Source organism: Castor canadensis, chromosome 17 (genome assembly GCF_047511655.1).
Source record: "Castor canadensis chromosome 17, mCasCan1.hap1v2, whole genome shotgun sequence".
Taxonomy (NCBI): Eukaryota; Metazoa; Chordata; class Mammalia; order Rodentia; family Castoridae; genus Castor; species Castor canadensis.
Window position 1 is genome coordinate 52,295,173 of NC_133402.1, and position 23,433 is coordinate 52,318,605.

The 23,433-nt window shown below is 41.6% G+C and overlaps 1 protein-coding gene across 2 annotated transcripts in view; it reads left to right on the forward strand.

Annotated features, from left to right (window-relative positions):
• Window positions 1-23,433, forward strand: part of Col6a6 (collagen type VI alpha 6 chain) — a 147,551-nt gene that overhangs the window by 68,419 nt on the left and 55,699 nt on the right. For both annotated transcript variants that reach the window (XM_074059390.1, XM_074059391.1), the window contains exons 11-22: window positions 371-525; window positions 2,662-2,754; window positions 4,276-4,329; window positions 5,779-5,850; window positions 5,934-5,960; window positions 6,282-6,326; window positions 6,515-6,568; window positions 7,471-7,533; window positions 11,243-11,308; window positions 12,665-12,718; window positions 19,731-19,766; window positions 22,052-22,114. In XM_074059390.1, the coding sequence (XP_073915491.1) occupies window positions 371-525; window positions 2,662-2,754; window positions 4,276-4,329; window positions 5,779-5,850; window positions 5,934-5,960; window positions 6,282-6,326; window positions 6,515-6,568; window positions 7,471-7,533; window positions 11,243-11,308; window positions 12,665-12,718; window positions 19,731-19,766; window positions 22,052-22,114 (782 nt within the window). The remainder of the gene's footprint in view (window positions 1-370; window positions 526-2,661; window positions 2,755-4,275; window positions 4,330-5,778; window positions 5,851-5,933; window positions 5,961-6,281; window positions 6,327-6,514; window positions 6,569-7,470; window positions 7,534-11,242; window positions 11,309-12,664; window positions 12,719-19,730; window positions 19,767-22,051; window positions 22,115-23,433) is intronic.

The window sequence follows — 23,433 nt, forward strand, 5'->3', positions numbered from 1 at the left end:
ATCCCCCATTTAGTGACAATAATATAGCCCATTTATGTTCTTTTTTTTGCCCCATTTACATTCTTAATATGGGAATTCCTCTGAATGTTACATTAGTATGCTCTGTGTATCTATTTTTTTTTTTTTTTTACTTACTGTCTCAGTTCAAGTCCTCAGGATCCCGAAAGTTCTGTTACAATTTCCTGTGTCTCCTGTTTAATTGATTTATTATCGTTATGTCTCTTATTAGCTTTACATTGTGTGGCTGGGTAGGCAATAGAATGACTACTCTGCTGATAACTCTTTATTGAGACTACCAATTTAAATATGCAAAAAAAGTCAGTGTAACCAAGCCCACTTCACCTGGAGTCTTGCAAACTGTGTTGAACAGGCCTGAACGCCCTCATAACCATTGCTCTGGATGGAGCTACTGATTCCAACAACCTGGCTGACCTTCTTTACCTTGAATTTGGTAAGGGATTTGAATACAGGACACAGTTCACGATGGGCATGAGGGACCTTGGGAGTCAGCTGTCAAAGCAGCTGGTAAGTCATTCAGAAACCAGTAATTTTACATTTTTCAATTACCTTGTCTGTGGGTTTAATATCAGTGGGTATGAATTTGAACTAATTCCAGTTATTTGGGAGTGAAGACAATCCTTTTCTGAATTAGTGAACAGCCTAACTAAGAGGATGTTTGAAAGAAATGTGATAGAAATAGGTCAAACATATTTAATAGATGTGACTGGCAAAACAAGGAAGAAGGAGGAGCAGGAAGGAAGAGGAAAAAGAGAATGAATATTGAATAGTTTCAACAATCCTGCCCAAATTATAGTCTAGAAACATAAGTGCCAGAGATCCTGCAATGTGACTGTGACTCAGCTGTTCCTGCCACCAGCTGGTTTTCATGTTCCTTGCAGATCTCAGGGTGACAGCTAGCCATATGGAGTATGGCTCTTGTGTGTAGATGTATTTTCCCTGCAGCATGGCCTGTAAATGACAGCAAATTCCACATGGGGTTCAATGCTAGAGGGAAAGATCACAGCAGTGAGCTTGTTATAAGTGAGTGAAGGATTTTCACAGTTGTCTTCGCCTTTCAAGATTCTTGCCCCGTGATCTATTTCTAACATCGACACCTATAGAAGATGCATCTTAGTCAACTTCTTTCAGAAACACACAAGGTTTAAAACTTCTGTGGCAAAACATCACCAAGTTTTGCATGGCTTAATGAATGGCTAGTTATTTGTAATTTATTTATAATTCATAATGTCTTTAATCAGTGTATCAGAATACCTTCTAATGAAGTGTTCATTCCTGCTGTTTTCCACCAAGAGATGTTTTAACAATTTGTTCTGTAAAGAGTTACTAAATGAATATGAGAGTTTGTTGAAATCCCTGTCCTATGCAGGAAGACAGCATTTATTTTACAAAATGCCTTTTTTCTGTCTAGTAATGTTTGAAATCAATAGTGGGAATTTACAGAAGGAGGACATTATTTTTCAAAATGAGCCTATTAGATTTTAGATGTCACATGCATACACTGTATAAAAAAACCTGAATTTTAGAGATCAGGTTAAATCTGAATAGTATAGATTTGATGCTGTAAGTTTTTGGTGAGCCAAAGAAAATGTTAATACCTAACAGGAAATTATAGAATCCATTTTGTTGTTGTTGCTTGGTTTAACACATTTCAAGTTGTTTTGCTTTTTCTGAAAATTTCAGGAAAAAAAAACAGGGAAAATTTAATAATGTTAGAAAAGAAATATTTAACAGGAAACAGGGCAAAATAGCTAAATGGCTTTAACACAAAGATTTTCTATTTTTGTTGTTCTAAAAATTTAATGAAAACATTTGCAATGCTAAGATTGTGCCGCTTATTAAAGTGAAGCATAGCATTTTCTTTTCTTTCTTTCTTTCTTTTTGTTTCTTGGTGATATTGGGGCTTAAACTCAGGGCCTCATACTTGCTCAGCAGGCTCGCTACCACTTAAGCCAACTCCAGGTATAGCATTGTCTGCAAACAGAATTTTCCTGAAAATAAATCTGGTGGGTTAGTTGTGAAAATACAATCAAATATGTCAGCTATTCGGGACTCAGTAACTCCAGGGTAAAATTCACTCACATTTAAAAATACATAATTCAGTTTTTTTAGCTGGCATAAGCACATTCTTTCCACACCCACACCCTCTACAGCAAGTGTTTCCAAACTCGTGGTAGATGATTACTGTTTTTGAAATCCTATCAAAAGTGTTATGTGAGCATTTACCTTTGGACTCTGCTCCAGGTAGTGTTACAGTGGGTACTGTCTAAATTCCCTAGCAAACTAAGATTTAATAGGGACAGAAAAACAGCATGCACTCATTTTACTGAACAAAGCACGTGGGGAAGACTGTCTTGGGAAATGGACAACGAATGGTCATGACTAGGATGGTCACAACCACACGGATAAAACAGGATGCAGTGAGTTGCCCATGGCTATGCTGCCATTTCAGAACACAAAAACATTCCTGAGTTGATCTGGAATTCCTCACATGGTGGAAAATGCACACCACAGAAGGAAAGACTGACGCAGAGCCCAGTCACTTCCATGGTGACCTGGCTTCTGAAAGTGTGGCAGAAACCTGGACCACATGGTGAGCACAGGTGCTGATTTGGGAAAATTTATTTCTCCCACTCCTTCAAGGTCAATGTTGCTGAGAGGACATGCTGCTGTTTGTTCTGCAAGTGCTTTGGTGCAGATGGCACAGCCGGAGATCCTGGACCACCGGGGAACAAGGTGATGCCAGTTCAGGTGTATGGTTCACTGTGTTTGGAGGGTGGTATGTCTTTCAGGGGTGGGCTTGGGCAGGAATACGGGGTGATTTGACTTGTAGATAGAGTCTCCCACATAGCCATTTATTACACTCCTCTTTGTGTACATCACATTAGGTAGGGGTTGATTGTTTTTCCCTTGGCATTCTAAATCAGAATTTTTTTAAGTTCTTAACGAAGTTTCAGATCAAGATCCTTGATCACCCAGTGTTTGAACACAGACGACAACAATACAGAAAAGTCAGCAGTGATCCCTCATGTTGAATAATGAAAGCCTGCTCAATACCAAGAATTCATAAGTTTGCTTTTTTTTTTTTTTTGGTGGTGGTACTGGGGTTTGAACTCAGGGCCTTGTATGTGCTTCGTAGGCTTTCTACTACTAGAGCCAAGTCTCCAGTCCTTTTGGCTTTAATTACTTTTCAGTTAGGGTCTCACACTTTTGCTTAGGGCTGGCCTTGTGCTGCGATCTACATACATACTCCTCCCATAAAACTATGATTGCAGGCATACATGACCTCACATTTGGTTGAGATAGGATTTCACTAACTTTTTGTCTGGGCTGGCCTTGAACTGCTGTCCTCCCAATCTCTACCTCCCAAGTAGCTGCGATTATAGGTGTGAGCTGCTATGCCTGGCTTCAATTTCCATTTTTAACGATGGCAGAGTCACTAAAAGAAAGTAGGTATTTTGGGTAGTCTTAGGAAAGTTGAGCTACGGCATATGATGCAACCATAACAGATGTGAAGACATTGATGTTTCACAGATATACACACAAAAAACAGGACAATTTTTTTTTAAGTAATCAGTGACATCAATTGATATATTTCCTAACCCCGAAAAAGTGTATGACCTTTAAATAAAATAGTTTTTGAACTTTAAGAAATGTTCAAATATGTATAAACACACTGTGGGATGTGTTTAATAATTTTTATTCTGCTTATTTGTACATGTGCTGGTTTTTGAATAATTTATAGAAGCACTGTAACTCACAGATCGTGAGCAATGTCTCTGAAGGAAGTCTTCAGGACTGTTTCCCGAATACTTCAAGTTCATCTAAAGAGAACGGTAGAAGTTTTTTAAAAATCCAGGGTTCAGAAAGGATAGAGTCGTGTGTGGTCTATTTTTTTATGTATAGCATAAATCCTAAAGACGTTATTTTAATGAGAAGATAATTCTAGTCTGTTAGGGGAAAATGTAGTTGTGCTTGCTTGGATGTTTGTCTAGAAAGAAACTCCAGCACTATGAATAATCCTGGAGAGAGTTACAGACCATGTTACGATACCTACACACGCCCTTGAATTTTCTGGATTCTTGTGTGAAAATTCCATTTCTCTTTATGTGTGTCAATGCAGTCTACATTGGGAGGAAGGACTGGGTTTTTTTCAAACCCTTACTATTGCACATGAAGTGAAACTGTAAAGTTTGCTTGGGTCCTTCTGGTTCTTAGTCTATGGAATTCTCATGTTTTCTCTTTTCATTTTTCCAGGGACCCTCAGGTTTTAAAGGCAGCGAAGGCTACTTGGGAGAGGAAGGCACTGCTGTAAGTCAAGGCCTTGGTTCAGTTCCATTTATTCCTAAAAATACAGCTATGAGGTGATGCATTATTTCACAAGGAAACCAAAGGTCAGAGTCTAAGCACTGGTGTGTAAAATCTCAGGTCTTTCTCAATCCTTGTTGTGCATGCCTTCCATTGTTCTCCAACAGATTATTGTCTGCTGTCTCCTCTTTGACCATCTCCAGCACTGCACAATGAACTCAATGCAAAAGTCTCCTCTCCACTAGGGGAGTCATATCACGGCCATTTCCCCTTCCTGCTCCATTTTGAAAAAGCAGATCAGCTCTGTACATTGTTTATCAAGGGCTGCTTGCCTTCCCTTCCCATTCCCTCCCCTTCCCACCTCTCCCTCCCCTCTCTTTCCCTTTCCCCTTTTCCTCTTCCTCTCCTCTCCTCTGTTCCTCTCTCCTTTCCTCCCTTCTTCCTTCCCTCCTTCGTTTCCTCCTTCCTTCCTTTCTTCCCTCCCTCCTTCTCTCCCTCCCTCCTTCCTTCCACACATCCATCCATACCTTCAATTAATAAGATATAATTGTCTTATCATCCACTACATTATTTATCAAAGTGCCCAGTGTGCTCACTAATTACATATTTTATAGGCGAGGCTTAGTTCTAAGCCCTAGAAATTAGAAAAGTCAATCAAAGAAAAAAACATGGTTCCTACCTTAGAGACCTTCCAGTGGTAAAACAAATGACACAAATGGCTCAGCTGTTCCACGCCAGGGATATACTACATGCATAAAAAGGTATACAGAAGGGTGGAAGGAGAAGAACCCAGTGGCCTCGATTCCAGCTGTGACAGGAGTTGGAAGGAAAAGGCTGCAAGCAAGGGATAATACTTGGGGAGACATTGGAAAGGCGAACAGGAATGTGTCCAAGCAAAGTTTGTGAGGAACGACATATCTACAGTGGGAGCAGTGAGTTCAAGGGCATGTGGTCATCATGACTGGAACCCAGGACCGGAGGCAGTGAGGTCATTGGGAGTCTTACATACCCTGAATGGAATCTGAGTTATGTCCGGTTGATGAGCAGTCAGTGAATGATGTTAAACACAGGGTGAGAATGATGGGAGCGAGCAGAAAGCAGGCGTTGGTGACATTCTGAGTGATGCAAGGTAGGGGTTGCAGATAAAAGTCTTACCACAGTAGGTACAAGGCAGACAGTTCCTAGAATTGGCTTGGGATTGTAGGAATACTATATTAAGAAGACTGAAACAACATGGTAACCACTTGGGAGAGAGACACCCCATGCAGGCAGTATGCAGGTGGCATTCCCAGAAAAGTGCTATCATCAAAGGAGCTCTGATTGACTTCCATTCTTTTTATAAGCATGAATGCCAGCTTGTAAACTATAGACACTTACACACTTTTTTCAAACTCCTTGTGGAGTCCCAGATTACAATAGCCAAAGCTCATCTGGACATGTGCTCTTTCTCAGGGAGAAAGAGGAGCTGCTGGACCAGTGGGAGAGCAAGGTACTAAGGGATGCTATGGCACCAAAGGACCTAAGGTAAGTGTTGCATAGGACATGACATCTTCTCAGCATTAAGTGCTTCTTCCTACACTAACGGTGACTGTCCTCTCCATTCTCAGGGAACCCGAGGACTGAATGGACAGGAGGTATGGCACCAGGCCCATCCATTTTTCTGCCCATCTGTTGCCCACTGATTATTCTTGTTTTGGGGATTACTGGTGAATGGTAGATTCTACAGCCAGAGTGAACTTTTCTCGTACCAACTATTTCATTTTGTTCATTTCTTTTTTATTATAGACTATAGTTACTATTTATTGAAGTTTGTATTACTGAAAGTAATCGCTGATATTACTCAGGCACAGCCTAACAAAGAGGCTATATGTGAAATACAAAACTTTTTATTTGGTTCCTGATTTCTTTCTACAAGGTGGTGATGCACTGTGGTCTCATCACTTGTGTCTTTTCAGGGAGAAGCAGGGGACAGCGGAATTGGCGGATTAAATGGAGAACAGGTAGAGTTTCTTCCTTCTACGCAAGAAATGCTACTAAGCTATTTCCCATTAAGAATGTGGGAATTTGGGGCTGGAGGCATGACTCAAGTGGTAGAGTGCCTGCCTAGCAAGCATGAGACCCTAAGTTCAAATCTCAATACTACCCCCCCAAAAAGGGGGAATCTTGAGTTTTTTCTTCTGTTTTTTAGGGTGACAGTGGCCTTCCTGGAAGAAAAGGAGACAAGGGTGATGAAGGGTCCCAGGTAAGGATGCAATAAATAGAGAACGAAAGATCTGTACTTGAAATTAAAGGTATAATTAATAGAAGTAAAACAATTATCCTAGGTGTATCCATATATCACCAAAAAATTACTTGGGGATAAGCATTTATGAAACCCCAGTCACATACAATAAACATTAATTTCTTATGTGTCTCAGGTGTTTAGCTGCTCTAGGCTGGGCGTTACTGACCTTGGCTCATGTCTGTAGGTTAGCTGGGGACTTCGTTCCATGTGGCATTTATCCTCCTGGCCCAGGAACTAGCCTGGCCATGACTTTCTTGTGGCCAGGGCAGATGCTCAAGAGAGCTAGTAGCAATACACAAGGCCTCTTGAGGCCTAGGCTTGGGCCTCTCACAGCAATGTTCCTATCTCTTTCTGTTGACCACAGCAAGTCACACAGTCAAATTTAGGGCAGGGAATCTCCCATGGTTACTTGGGAAGAAGCAGATACAAAGAGTGGTGAGGCAACTGTCACACTGAGAACGGGAGTGGGGGGTGTCGAAGGGGGTCTGTGGGGTAAGGCATGATGGTACTTGTCACTCATTCCCATCCAGAATACAACAGCAGCCACACTTCCAGTTTTGAGTCTGAAATCCACTTTCTAGTCAATGCCACCACCATGGGCAAATTACATGATCTTTCTGAGTCTCAGCTGCCTTGTTAAAGAAAGATGATAACAAAGGCTGGGAGTGGTCGTATGCACCTGTAATCCCAGTACTCAGAAGGCTGAGACAGGAAAATTTCGAGTTGGAGGCCCTGTTTAAATAAATAAATAACCTCAGTAGAAAAATATTTAGTTATTCAGACCAGGGAGAATATGAGCTTTTTGTGTATGCTTATTAATTTTATTCAAAATTCTCATTTCTTTTTTGTCTGACCCATAGGGAAGCCCAGGAAAGGCAGGGGCTTCTGGTGACCGTGGAGCTAAGGGCCTGCGAGGAGATCCGGTGAGCATCTGGGCTGCAGGGCCTGTGGATTGTGGTTGGGACTCGGTCCCATGGGCCCTTCTGATAGGGAGAGATGTTTCCATCTTGAAATATTTCAAGAACAATTCTGGTTTAAAACATCCCAGCCATAATTGTAGAATTTTAAAGCCAGGTACCTGTGCTCTGTCCTTCTCAAATCTAGAATTATCTTTGTGCTGCAGAATAAGGAAGGAATCCCAGCCCACTCCCATTACCTTCCCTGGAGAACCTCAAAATATGAATGAATGGAAGGAACAAAACTGTCACTTTTTCTTCCTCCTCTTGTCTCCAAAACTCTCTCTGTTGAGAATATCAGCCTTATTTCCCTGAATCCAAGGACTCAAGGCAAAACTTATGACACAAAAGTGCCTGCTATCACAGGGACACCATGCAGTAGAGCAGGCATGACCACACCCAAGCTACCCACCAGCACAGGGAGTCCACCAAGTCCTGTGGAACTTCAGCAGGACTGTCATCACTGTGCCTGAGCTTAAGAAAATCTCCAAGACCTAAGTGAACCAGGACTGAGGCTTGTCTGAAAATGTTCACGGAACTTTTTGCTGGAACTGTAACATGTATCAGAAAATAGCACAACTATAAATACACAATTATAAATATACAACTATAAATTCACAATTATAAATATACAACTATAAATACACAATTATAACTATGACTGTGACTGTCCAGTTACAGCTGTATGCCTACATAAAACTATAAACAGACAACTAAAGTTGACAGCTGTACAGAAAACCATGGCCTGCCGAATATGAAAACCCCTGTATGGGCACCACCTGGGTGAAGCAAGAAAACCTCGCATCCCAGAAGCCCCCTCAGGCCCTCACTCCCCAGAAAAACTGCTATCCTACCCCCACAAATGAGTTCCACCCGCTCTTGAACTTTACATAAATGGGTCAGTGGGGTGTATTCCTCTGAGCCTGGCTTCTTTTAGCCCACTGCATGCTTGGGAGATCTGTCCTCATTGTGCACGACAACCCTTTGTTAATCTCACTGTCATAGACAGTGCATGATTTATCTAGAAGACTGTTGATAGACATTTGGGTTGTTTTCAGTCATCGCTACTAGCAGTAGTGCCACTATGACTACTTGTCCACGTCATTTGGTGCAATCTTGTATACATTCTATTGGGCGTATACTTTAGGAGCAGAATTTGGGGATCATGACATGTATGCTTATAGCCAGCTTAAATCTCTACGGCCAGTTCCACAAGTTTGTACTGATCTACCCTCCCACCAGCCAAGTACGAGGAGGGCTGTGGACCATGTACCCGTCAGAATGGCTACGATTTATAAAAGCTGGTAATACTGACTGCTGAGGATGTGGAGAAACTAGGAATTTATGGGACTTTTTACTTAATATATCCTCCTCTGATATAAAATGTATTGATCAGAAAAATAATTACAATTATTTTGGTACTATATATCAAATGTAAGTGTTAGGGATATGTCAAAGACACCTTTATTTAAAAATCAGAGGAAGGGCTGGGCTGTGGCTCAAGAGGCAGACCTCCTGCTTAGCCAGTTAGCAAGTATGAGGCCTGGAGTTCAAACTCGGTACTGGCCAAAAAAATAAAAAAATAAATAAAATAAAAACCAGAGATATTGACATTTGAAGATAATGTTGTTTACTTGGTGACATCTTCTGCTGATAGTCTGGTGACCTGAGAGTTTTCACACAACTTCAAAGTATCTAATTTAAAACCAGGAAAAAACTATCCACAGATAAGCGTCATTAAGAAATTGTTCTGGTTCACAGACCTTTCATCTAGACATCCTGGCCAAAAATTCATTTGTGGCATTGATAAACAACTTCCATCAACTTTGACCAGAATTTCCTCTTGTTTGTTTGCTACGTACTGTGGTATCATATGGCATTTTTAAAGAACCTGTATAATGTAAAAAAATTATATTTCAAAAGAAATGTTCTATGCCTTCAAGATGGCTGAAAATTTGACCCACCATGATGGGCTGTTTTGCAACCATACTAACTTTGGATAGCTTTTCAATACATAACAATTCTGTCCACCCTCTTGGAAATGAGAATCTCATATTTAAAACAACTCTGTGCTTTTTATTTTTTAATGTGAGGTTTTAGTGGGTTGCTATTTCAGGAAAAAATTTGGTAGAGCAAGATGGATAGAATAAATAGAGCACACATCTGACCAGATTTTTCTTAGGCGTGCATGCAAATGGGATAACTTCTTGGAAATCTAAGATTATGCAGATAGAATTTCTAGCCAACTGAAAGCTCGGTTGGTATTTAGAACTTCCCATGGTGACTGCAAGACTTTTTTTCATGTAATTCTTGGGAAAAATTAAGCTAACTCATTAATCTACAGAGGCCAGTAAGGCTCCCATTGGAGATCATATGATTATTAGAAGCACATGTTTCATCCTAAATTTGTGTTAAATGATCTTTTCTCTAGTTGCATAGATTACAGAAAGACAAGACCAGTTCATACGTTGACAAAGCAACTGTCTAGCTGCAGTTTAGAGTGTGCTAGTCTATAAAATGTGCTAAGGTATAACTTCTGTTCTGCATTACCTCTTCAATCGAATTAAAGGGCTTATATGTTCAGCGGAATGAAATTCCAGACTTCACATTCCTTTTCCTTACCCCTTTCACCAAAATATAATTTCCTAATATTGAAGGGTTTAAGAGATAATGATTTAAACTTAGAGGAGAAACAAAAATAGAGAAAATGATCATGATTTTGGTAGGTAGGCGAAAAAAACTAAAGTTTCACATACATTTTAGTAACATAAATTATATAAAATAAATGATAAGTTCATCTTTTTCTCCTTATTAGCCTGTATGCTCCATAAGTCTCCAAACTCTGCTTTCAAAAACTAAGTATCTAGAACAGTATGTCCTGCGTGGTGATCGCAAATTGCTTATTGATTAATTGAAGACAATCCGAGCTGTTATCGGCCCAACAGCTTGGCAGCTGGCACTCAGCAGGACTGGATAGTTGCTGTCTCTGCTAAATTGATTGGAGTATTGGCTGAATGGATTGGCTCAATTGATTGTCTAAGCATCAAGGAGACGTAGCTCTGTCTGTGGCCCCAAATTAGAAAGAACTCATTTTGGCCGGCTAAGGGTGATATCCCAGTGTGGGCCTGTGTTCTTTCCCTGCTGGAATCTTTGCATGGATAGTCTAAGAAAAGTTCAAGATTCCAGGACTTCCTAGGAACCAGGAAAGCAGGGATGAGGATGTTGGCTTAGCCGAGGGAGGCAGCCAGGTGTCCAGCAGGAGAGAAGGAAGTACGGGTGGCATAAGCCCCCAGCACTGTGCGGCGTGCTTACGTTACTGCGCTGGGAGCCACTGTGAACACCGTCCTCTCCAGAGAGGAGAGGAGAGCGAAACATACCAGTTCTCAAGTCCAGAGGACCCTAGGACCCCAGAGAAAGAAGAAAAGTTACAAGAAGGGGTGAGAGTAACAAGAAGGGGCACGTCCAGACCAGGATAGGTCACAAGTCCCCTGGCTTCTCTTTGCCCTCGGTGGTGAACTCTGACTTTCTCCCCACCTATGTCTCTCATCTTATTCTAGCGATGGTAAGCAGAGAATAAAATAAAATTCATATAAGCCATTTGTGATTTCGACCTGTTTCTATTTTTTCCTGCCAAATTCAAAGCCTATTAATTATTCTCTATTTTCTATTTTTTTAGGGAATTGCTGGATTTGACAACAGCATACAAGGACCCAAGGGCTTGAAAGGAGAACATGGAAGACAAGTAATTATGTGGGCATTTGGAAGCAGACTGTGATGTTCAAGTTCATAGCAATATATAAGAAAATTTGGAATTGGTGAATAGACTTGGTACAGAAAAAACATTGTTAGGAGCAAAAAGATCTTTCAGTTCTGTTTGCCAGCAACTCTGGGATAAGACACAAGTTGTATCCCCTTGCTACCCTTGACTGTGCCTTCTGTGGTGACATCTTCCTTTTCTCTACAAGCTCACCTTATATCTCCATTCTCAGAGACATTTTCAGCTGGGTCTGGTGGTATAGGTTTGCAATCCCAAAGTGGGGATTATAATCCTGCCTAGTTCAAATTCAAGGTTAACCTGGGCTATCTAGCAAGACCCTGTCCCATAAAACAAAACCAAAACCAAAACCAAAATTCTTTCCTCTAAATTTGGGATGACTTGCTTCACCAAGCCATACCCTTGAGGTCTTCTTTCATGAATACGAACGTCTATTTAAAATTTAGGAATGGCTGATTAAAAAAAAATTTTAAAGCTGTGCTAGCATAAGAGATGATGGTCTTCCCCATTATCCAGTTGACACACACCCTAAAAAGACATATGATAAAAAGCACAACATCTGATAGATCTATATGGCTCATACCCTTCAGAAAAAAAATCTCTTGAGACCGAGCTCATTAAATCACACCAGTCACAGTTTGGTCACCTTAACCTGTTTTCAGGATTTAAAAAAAATACCTGGAATAATGTGTGTCTCTGGTTCCTCTAGATGAGTGTGTCATTCGTAACTTCTCTTAGGGAAGAGGTCTGATATGGTGGGAAGAACATGATTCGGTCCTGTCTTACCCTCTGCATTACCAGCTTCGTGGCATGAAGCAACCATATAAACTTCAATTTTCTCATCTGCAAAGTAGGCTAAAACGCCTACTTATATGTTTTCTAGACTCATACATGACTGTGTACTTTTGCACCTTGGGAAGACTTGGATATCACGAGATTTTATTCATAATAGAGTCTTCATCTACACAGGGTAGCCAAAGAAGAAATCAGCAGGTAGAAACCCTAATCAGTAGCCACACCCGACACGTGCACACCATGCTATGAGACCCCGTGGGCACAGTTTGACCTGTGCCCCAAGCGCAGTCTAAACCCAAGCACGAGGCAGACAGTGGCGATGAGCAGATGAAGCTGTGTCATCCTGACCCTCATGTCCCACGTGGAGGTGGGATTTGTAGCCAGTGGAAGTTAGGCCCTTTCCTTCCAGAGGAAGGTAATGGTCATTGGAACAAACCATCCCCCTCACTGGTGCACAAATGGACATTAAAGGGGAACCACGTTAGAGCAGGGTAATCACCATCACACGTCTGTGTGTCCTTTCGACAGGGTAGAAGAGGCTGGCCAGGCCCCCCCGGGACACCAGGCTCCAGGAGGAAGACGGTAAGAGCACTTGTACACAAGGAGATGCCTGGCCCCAGAAGCTGGGTTGACAGTGGCTGATGGTGTAGAATGAGTGGGATGGCTTACTGGGACTCACTTTCTCCAGGACACTGACTTAGGATATTGCTCAAAATAGGGCTGACCAAGAACTTGGGAGAAAGGCCCTGGAAGCTAAGGTAGGAAATTTCTGGCTGTAAAATTACCCATTAGGAGAGATTACCAGGCAAAGAGAAGAAGGCAGTCAACCAGGGGAGAAGCAGTCTAAGTTTGGCCTACTTGCTAGGCTGATTGAGGTGCCCAGTGATGTCATCTAAGTCTGAACTCCATTTCTCTGCCATATTCTATGACTATTAAGAAAAGTTTTTAATCGGCTGAGGGTGTAGGTAAAGTGGTAAAGTGTCTGCCTAGCAAGCATGAGGCCCTGAATTCAAACTCCAGTACGACACCAAAAAACCAAAAAACCAAAAAACTACAAAGCTTTATAAAAACCAAAGTTAGAGGGAAAAAAAAGAAAGAAAAGTTCCGGTATTTTAGGCATGTCTCTGAGAGTCAAATTAGGTTACTTGTTATAGAACACTTTGGGAATATTTTTATTTTAATTTGTTGGATTCTTAAATGCAGACTTTAAAATTTTTCTGTGTTCGACTGTTTAGAAAAGCCCAAAGACTATAAAAGAAAATCGTTATCCAATAAGAAGAGCTAAATTTAATGGGATTCACTTCAACACCTGCTTCAGAGTCTAAATTAGGTTTATTTGGTCTCATTGTACAATTTTCTTTTTGCTCTTTATTTGGTTACCCAGCTTTCACCAACGTTCCCTCACTTCCCCCTCCTCACAATATAAAATGTTTCAAAATTGAGCACAGGTAAACACTGGCTGAGAATATCGCATTTATTACACATTGTATTTTCTGAGCAGAAGTGGTTCATAGAATTAGTTATTATATTTCATCAAGAAAACATTTTTGCATCTTGAGGCATACCCATCTTCTTCCCACAGAGAAAATGGAAGAACCGAGCTTCTGTTGACAATGGGCAGCATTTGATTGCCAGCAGAGTGCTTTCCAAATGCTAATACAGTGCTCAGACAGATGGAAGAGGTACTTGCTAGTTGTTTCACTTCCTAAAAAGGTGTAGCGGGCTTACATCCTCTTGGAAAATATTTTCAATTTAGAAAACATCATCCTGGAAATCCTGGCGTGTAGAGGATGTGCATTTATGGCGTTATAGCCCCAGAGGCTCAGGCAGTTTATGATGTACTGTTGAAACCATACAACTTGTGAGAATATGGCTCTCACCTGCGTCAGCTGCGTCATTCAGGAGTAAAAGCAGGACTTCTAGTTAAGAATAGCAAAGTAATTGTGTTTTTTAAAAAACAGTATTCCTCTTTTGTGTTACTCACCAAAAAAAATTAATTAAAAATAAAGAAATAAACAATGACAATAGCTTCAAGTCACAAATGAGAACAAGCTGACTATTTTTGTATCTGGATCCTTATGAGGAAGGGTTTGGACGGCTGACACACACACCAGCTTAGCTCTCAAGCTGGGGACAGGTTTTTCTAAAAGTAAGTGTCATAGTCCAGGAAAACCCGGTGAACAAAATCCAGGGGCACTATAGATTTAAAAGGAACAGGGAGGGTGGGCATGGTGGCTCGCACTTGTAATCCCAGCCCTGAGAGAGGTGGAGACATCAGGATCATAGTCCAAGCATGGCCCAAGCTGGTTATTTCAAAAAATAAGCTGACCCTGGTGTCGCCTATAATCCCGGCTTCATGGGAAGCATGCAGGCAGCCCTGGGCAAAAAAGTGCAAGACCCTACCTAAAAAATCCACTAAAGCAAAACTGGGTGTCAGTGGATCACTCCTCTAATTCCAGCTACTCAGGTGGCAGAGATCAGGAGGACTGTGGTTCAAGGCTCACCTGGACCCTGCCCCTCACCCAAAAAAGCACTAGACCCCATCTCTACCAATACCTGGGTGTGGTGGTGCGTGCGTGCCTGTCATTCTAGCTACAAGGCAGGCTGAGATCAGGAGGATCGAGATTCCAGGTCAGTCCAGGCAAAAAAAGTTTGCAAGACCCTATCTCAACAACAGTAAAACTCTGGGCAAAGTGGTGCACACCTATCATTCCAGCTACAACAGGAAATGTAAAATAGGAGGATAGCAGTCCAGGCTGGCCTGGGCAAAAAGTGAGACCCCCATCTCCAAAATAACCAGAGTGTAAAGGGCTTGGAGGCGTGGCTCAAGTGGTAGAACACTAGCCTAGCAAGTGCCAAGCCCTGAGTTCAAACCCCAGTACCATCAGCCCACCCCCAAGAAAAGGAACGGACTATACATACAGAAACAGCCAAGGAGGCAGAAAAAAATGGGACACCAAAAATATTCTGTTTGTATTATCTACAACTAACAATGAGGATAAAAGGTGACAGTGACTATGACAGCACAGGGAAACTTCAGCTTTGGGGCTCTGTGTGAGGCCTGTCAGTCTCTTCAGTGCTCACAGTTGGAGGAAGATGTAGCTCTAAGGTGAAAGATTAACTGATTTGGTGGAAAGTGTTTGAGACAACACACCTGTGCCAAAGTCACCGCCCATTCCCAGACACACCTCCCCATAAGGTAGGTGTTCAATCAACAGGAGCTCCTATTCGTGGATGCTTAATGATCAGAGATATTCCTAAGCTTTGTTGGGAATAACTCAGATGATTAATCAGAAGCTGTACCAGAGAGAAGAAAAATCATATCCAGAAGGCAAACTAGCCCTCATTAGAAGAGGAATTGTTCAAGGGAAAAGCAGAACGCAGTTCTTCAAAATTTCAAAGAAGTGAAGATAACATTGTTGCTCTAAAAAATTGTTCAAAGAATGGATAAGACAATAGATAAACGAAGAAAGCCACTGGTGCTTCGGGAGCAATTGAGGGAGAAAGCATAGAGATATATGACAGTAGAAATGTTACTGCCTGGCTTCTGGTTCCTTCTGGTTTTAAGTTGTCTTCTATTCAAGTAAAATTAAATGTATTTTCGTTTTACAGTAACGTGAATTATATGATGACCCTTTCATTAGAAGTACCACTAAGAATTCTATCTGTAAGAAATTAGCATAAGAAGAGGTCAGGAATCATGATTACCAAATGTTAGTAAGTTATTGCTAAAGACAGAATTAGGGTGACTTTCAAATGTTCTGTACATTTTCTGTGTTCAAATATTTAACACTCAGCATGCATCATTTTAACAGTAGCAGTAAAATCATGCTTCTTTTAGAAAGAAGAAAAATCTATACCATTCACCATCCAACTGTAAAATGTGGGTAGATATTGGCCTGGGGATGTAGCTCAACGGTAAAGTACTTGTCTGGCATACACAAGGCCATGGGTTCGATCCTCAGCACCACAGAAAAAGAAAATGCAGGTAGTTCTGCTGAATCAGTGAGTGATTGGAGGATGGGCGGCGGCAGGACGTGTCATGCAGGGAAATGAACGGCAGTTGAGCCAATCTGATCTTTTTTCATTCAACAAACATTTATTGAACAGCTGTGATGCACCAGCAACTCCACTAACCTTTAGAGCCACAAACTCAGGTGTAAGACTTTCTTCTCCCTCAGGGAACTCAGAATCACGTTGTAGAACCCGGTTTCTCAGCCTCAGTACCGCAGAGAGGAGTTTGGGCTGGACCTTTCTGTGTTGGGGAGCTGTCTTGTGCATTGTAGGATGTTAACACCGTCCTGGACCTCTGACTGCTAAGAGCAGTAGCACCTCCAGCTTGTGACTTTGAAAAAGGTCTCCAGACTTTGCTAAACCCCCTCCCAGTTGTGAAGCACTGGTGTGAAGGGAGCCGGACCTGTGGGGTTGACAAGCTGTCATCAGTTCTGTGCCAGGAGACTGGACTGGGGGCACGAGAGGCCAGGAGGAAGGATCAGGGCCAAATAGCAGCCAGGTGGGTGCATAGGTGGGGACATGGCAGGTTGACTCTTTCTGAGTCAGACTTCACTGAGAATTAGAATTGATCCTTGCGCCAGGGATAAGGAAAAGCAACCATGGCCTCAAGCCAAAGGGCGCCTGCCCTGCACTGTGTCCACAGAGCAATGGCTGGGTCCCGCCCTTGGCAACCCTTGTGGCACTTCTTTACTGGCCTCCTGAAGGGCGCCAGGCCGGTCAAGCATCATTGCGAATGAATCTGCCATTAAGATTAATGTCGTGTTTCAGCGTTAAGAATGCCTGCTTTGTTTCTGGTGATCCCCTGTGCCAAATCACCCACACCTACAAGGCTCTGGTGAACAACGAAAGCTAGGCTGTGGGGATTAAACAGCCCAGTACCCTGTTCAGGTCATCTTCCTTCTGGGAAGACTTCTTTCTTGAGGTGCCCACTCGTATTTGCTTTAAAGATAAGTTGGGTTGTCTAGATGTGTTTCTGGGCATCTGGGAGCCCTTGGGCAAACTGCTAAGATATTTTGAGATTTCATCTTTTGCAGAGAAGACATAAAATGTTAGACAAAATTGCCAAATCATCTCCCCTAATTCCTTGTTTTCTTTCTTTCTCTCCTATATGCCAGGATATCTCTCTGTGACTTTCATTTGGAGTTAAGTCCCAAGCAGCTGTTAGCAAACATGCTAGGTGATTTACTTGTGGGTAGGTTTCCATTATTTGAATGACCGATGAAAGTCTGTCTCTCCATTAGGCTTAAATACTCGTGACTAGAGACAGGAGTCAGGTTTTTGACACTGTGATCCAGCCTAGTGCTAGATTTATTGAGTAGGGACTCAATAAATATGTATTGCCAGTGGCAAATATCTGTAATTCCAGCTACTTGGGAGGTGGAGATAGGAGGACTTCAGTCGGATACCAGCCCAGGTAAAAGCATGAGGCCCTATTTCCAAAAAACAAGCCTTGTATAATGGCTCATGCCTATAATCCCAACTACTTGGGAGGCAGATGTAGGGAGATCTTGGTTCAAGGCCAGACTGGGCAAAAACACAAGACTATTTGAAAAGCAAACAAAGCAAAAGGACTGGGGATGTCAGCAGTAGATCGTGTGTTAGTCCACGTGAGGCCCTGAGTTCAATCCCCAATACCACCAAAAAAACTTATGTGTTATGGTGACTCATTTTAATTAAGCCCTTTCAAAATCAAAGCTTAAAGACACAAGGAGAAAAACATTTATTGATAATTCACACATTGTGAAAAATACTGTTGATTGTGGAGGTCTCGTCTAAATTATATCAGAAGTTCTTCATTTTGCCAGAATATACCATTTCTTTCAGCCTCTCCCACCATAACCATGTGATCCACCTAGAACCCCATCTGACCATGGGCATTTTCTGCTCCAGGTATCCCAATGGCTTCTGCTAAATGGGGTACAAACCCATCTGCCTAGTGTTTTCAGCCTAGTAAGGCTGCTATTTCCCTCTTCTCTCACACTTTTGTGGCCTTATTGTCACTGCCAAATTCACTATTTTCTGGTCCCTACTTCATTACCATTTTCCTTTGCTGGTGAGATGTCTTACATCCTTAGTGTGTAAGGCTTCTACCCACCCTCTGAAACCCCATCTCAAAAAACTTCTCGTCTGGGAAGATTTTCCTGATTTGACCAACTGGATATGATTATTTTCTTTGACACTCATATCTCTATCTGCCCAGTTTGTGGCATTTGCTGTACTCTGCCTTATAAATATTTGTAATATTTAGCTCTCCTCCCCCCAGACTCCAAAAGTGAGGGTCTCCTGAGGGCAAGGGCTCTGCATGTGATCCTTATGCTCCCCTGGTCCCCTTATAATGCAATTTAAGGGATAGAGGATATTTTTCTGAATGAAAATATCCACTGGTAAATATTTTTCTGAATAAAATGGAAGTGAGTTGAACTGGAAGAGACAAACTCTAGGCTAAAAGATTGGAAACAGCTTTTCTTCCCGCTGACAAAATCTCAACTTCCATCTCAAGATGACTCATGGGTGTTTGAAAGAAGGGGGTCTGCTTCCCCAAATACACAGTCTTGTTCCTTAGATAACAACAGCTTTTGAAATACAATTTGCAGAATTTGCAGCAGGCAATATTGACGTCCCAGAGAACATCTCATAAAGACCATGTAATCTGATATTTCATGAATTTCATAAATCCTGGATGTGAGTTTTGCTATAACCTTACTGAGTGACCTAAGTTAGACAACAAAAGTCTTGACTTCCTGCTCAATGAAATGTAGGAAATACCTCGACCCCTAACCTCACGAAGAGTGACAGATCCACTTCATTGTATAGCGTTGTTTTGATTGGATAGTTCATGAATATACTAAATTGAGTAATTTTTAAATGCTTGGGATGACTCATTTCTGACAGGTTATCACATCTGGTTTTATAAAAATAAAAGTGAGCCATGTACCTGTGGCTCACGCCTGTAATCCTAGCTACGCAGGAGGCAGAGATCAGGAGGATCGAGGTTCGAAGCCAGCCTGGGCAAACAGTTCAGAAGACCCTATCTCAATAAAAACCCATCACAAAAAAGGTCTGGTGGAGTGGCTCAAGGTGTAGGCCCTGAGTTCAAGCCCCAGTACTACAAAAATAAATAAATAAATGAATTTAAAAAAACGAGTGTGTCATCTTTAGTTCTAGAACTTGGTCTAGTGTAAAGTTCCCAGAGTCAGTTCTCCCAGTTTTCATTCTGCCTTTGGGCTCGTCCATTTCTGATTTCTGGCATACTTGAGAAAATAAAAAGAAATGAAATTTGAGCCAGTGAGTTATGCAGCTGGTGCACGGCTCTAGTAAAAGTTCAGGAAGGGCAAAGCAGTGACCACCACCTGTTCTCTGCATCTGTAGCGTTCGCTTCTCTGTGACTTCAGTTGCCTGTTGCCTTCGGATAGAAACTCAGAACTGGTGACATTTGCTTTCACAGTTCAGTACATAATCAAATGCTTTACGCCCCATGTGGTAATTACTTCTGTCAGTGCCTTAAGGTGTCCATTAATAATTTAAATATAAACAGCATTTTAAAAAAATCAAGAATATTCTTTTTGTTCTCTGATTTTAGGTAGCTCACGGCCGAAGAGGACACACAGGCCTGCAGGTCGGTGGTTTGCTTTCTTCCAGATGATTCATACTCCTTGTCCATAATGCCTCTGCCATGTCTTTTCCCAGTTTGCTTTTCGGTGCCATTATTCATGGAATGAAAGGTTGGGAAACTTTTAGGCTCCAATTTCAAGAATCCAAATTTTGAAAGAAAATGAAAATGTTGGCACTTTAACTAAAAACCATAAAAATGAATGGCCAAAGACATTATTAAATCCAATTATTGTTAAATTTAACTTTGTTTGACTATGAATACAAACTCTGACAACTCAGTATGTTTTCTTTTAGGTTTTTGTTCAGTTAACTCTCAAATCTTACTTACAATTTGTGTCAAACTGCATATAAGCCAAGAGAATTTTGGTATATTCTGAATATTTTATTCAAGAAATTAGGCTGAAAATCGTGTCATTTCACTTTTTTACATACTGGTTTACAGATGCTTCGTGAACCTACACTATTTATGAAAGCGGTTGTGAGCTGTAATTTTGCAAAATACACATCCTCAGATTAAAAATATGATGAGAATCCAGGCATGGTGGTGCACACCTGTAATCCTAGCTACTCAGGAGGCAGAGGCAAGAGGACACAGGTTCAAGGCCAGCCCAGGCAAAGTATCTAGACCCTGTCTTAAAAACAAAACACAACAACAAAAAGGGTTGCTGGCATGCTTAAGTGACAGAGTGCTTGGCTAGCATGCACGAGGCTCTAGGTTTGGTCCTCAGTACTGCAGGGGAAAAATACAATGATGATAAATAATAAATCTATTCTCAATTACATCATGATGAAACCCCAAGATGTTAAGGAAGGGGAAAAACACCTTAGTCACCAGCAGAGAGAAAATACAGTTTTACTCCTTAAAGAAATAACAAATTACACTGTAGCAGACTTCTGTTCAACAATAACACATCCCAGAGAACAACAGATGAATATCTTACAGGTGCGTATCTTACAGAGAAAATAACTAGAATTTTATACCTAGCTAAACCATGGGTGAAATGTGTAAAAGACACACATTCAGATGTGTAAAGAGTTGGTTGCCCACAAATATTACCTGTCTTCCACATTTTGTCTCAATCTCTTTCTGCGACTATCCCAATATGCCTCAGGTTGGATAATCTGTAAGTGAAATTTTATTGTTAGAGTTTTAGAGGGTGAGAAGTCTAGGGTCAAGGCCTCAGCAGAGTCAGTGTCTGGTGAGGGCTTGCTCCTCTACTCCAAAAGGAAGCCTTCTTGCTGCATCCTCACCTTGTGGAAGGGGGCACAGAGTCCTGCAGCTCTCTGCAAAGGCTAATTTTTCATAAGGGTGGCACTCTCAGGACCTAACCATACCAAGAGATCTTGGTACCATTGCCTGGGGATGTTAAAGTCTCAGCATATGAAGTGGGGAGTCAAGGTTAGACTCCAACAAAAAGGAGAGAAAGTTCACCAACGTGACTTGAAATAAATGAAGATGGGAGGAAGAAGGCGTTAAGAAATGTCTTGTGAGGTCTAGGCAAAGTATCATTGAGGGACATTTAATCACAACTAAATCTATCATCTGTCTATCTGTCATCTGTGAACTGAGATGCAAATCTGAGCTATACTAATGACTGACTAAATTAGACTTTCTCAATCACTTCTTACTCTTCTTGGAAATCTTATATGTGGCACAGTCCATGAGCAATCTGAAAATAATGCTTAATTTTTAATCCTTAGATATTTAACCTATTTGAATGTAAGATTGGAAGATACCTGAGGACGTCTGAAGAAAATATGAAGTAAATTGTTATTTTTAGCCACATACCCAAGATAGATACAGTATAATAGAAATTTTATGGAAAAGATGCCAGGTGCCAGTGGTCAAGCCTGTAATCCCAGCTACTCAGGAGGTAGAGATCAGGAGGATCTCAGTTTGAAGCCAGCCTGGGCAAATAGTTCTCGAGACCCTATCTCGAAAAATACCCATCACAAAAAGAGCTAGTGGAGAGGCTCAGGGTGTAGGTCCTGAGTTCAAACCCCAGTATCGTCCCCCCACCCCCAAAAAAAACCCCTGTAGGAATGTGTATCGACATGTACACACACACACACATGTAACATTTGAAGACTGGGAGTAAATAAACTCCCAACATACTGTGGTTGGTGAAGATTTTAGATTTTTATTTTCTTTGTGTATTTGTTTTGTACATGCTTTGGCAATCAGTGCCATTGTGACTGAAAAAGTGTTTATGATCTTGAACATAAGGAAATAAAATTCTTAGGAAACAGTGTTAATAGGTTTTGTTGTTGTTATTTTTGGCACCACAGGGAGAAATCGGCATCCCAGGTCCAGCTGGACTTGAAGGCTCACCAGGACTTAAGGGCCCTCAGGTGCATATCAAGACCAATCAGGGTGTGAAGACGGACAGACAGGGGAACTGGATATGGAAGAATCTTAAGCCTTGAAAGAAGCCCTCAAAAACCACCTCAAAGAATTATAGATGTTTAGGCTGGGCGTGGTGGGTCATGCCTGTAATCCCAGTTATGCAGAAAGTATACATAGGAGGATCATGGTCCAGGACAGTCTGGGCAGAGACCCTATCTGAAAAATAACTACACAAAAAGAGCTGGGGATGTGGCTCAAGTGGTAGAGTGCCTGCCCAGCAAATGCAAGGTTGTAAGTTCAAACTCCAGTACCATCAGAAAAAAAGAATTATAGATGTTTAATGTATTTTCAGGGTAATAAGGTAAGGGAGCAACACAATCTCAACTTGAACAGCACTTGGTCTCTTTTATCTGAGTTTTGTCCTGGCCAAGTCCAGGGTCATCCATGGAGACCTTGAGCCAAGGGAAATGTTGAGGCTGCAATCTGGGAACTGTGATTTAACTCAGGAATTGCTCAGAGTTACATATCTGGATTTCCCAGTGCCGAAAACTTGGCTCCACTCTAGGAAAGAATTGGTATGAGTACAGCTGGAGACTCTGGCGGGTGATCTATAGGGTGGCACGCTGCCTGGCCTTCCCAGCCCACTCCTCCGGGGAGCTGCCTCCAGCACTTTTTCCTATGCAAGGAGTAAGCCATAGTTGGCCCTTCTCACTGGTCACATGAGGAGACAGGGGACGTGTGCCAGAGAGGCAAAACGTAGCCTCAAATAACAGAGAGAGGAAAGGAAAGCGCCAGGCCGGTATGAAAGAGAGAAGTCAGACCACTGCAAGATAGGTCTCTTCTTTTTCCTTTTTCAAACTTAATCTGGAAAGCATGAGAAATAAGTGTCTGTTTTTCATTTGCAGAAAAATCAGTGCTTCTGTTGTTTTTCAAAGTTTTAAAGCAAATTAAAAAAAAATCAAAGTATTACATACTGCAGTGTGGTGCATAGATGTTGGGCAAGCAAGCCTTAAATACCAGAAGACAAACTTGAGCCACATTTTGTCAGATTTCTGAGCAGGAAACACTCCTCCCCTTGGACCGCTAGCTCTCTGTACCTTGATTTGCTTTTCTTTGTTGTTACTTGCCAGTCAAGGAAAACTCAAGTTTCTTTTCAGTGAGAAATATTTGCCACTGATATTGTGAAGAGACATTTCAGTAGACTGACTTTTTATGTCATGCTGAACAGGTAACACTACAGCATCCCTCTCTCCTTCCATCTTTGAGACATAATTTAAAAGGAGCAAAAACCAAACCCAGCACAGAGCGTCTTCGTATGACAGAT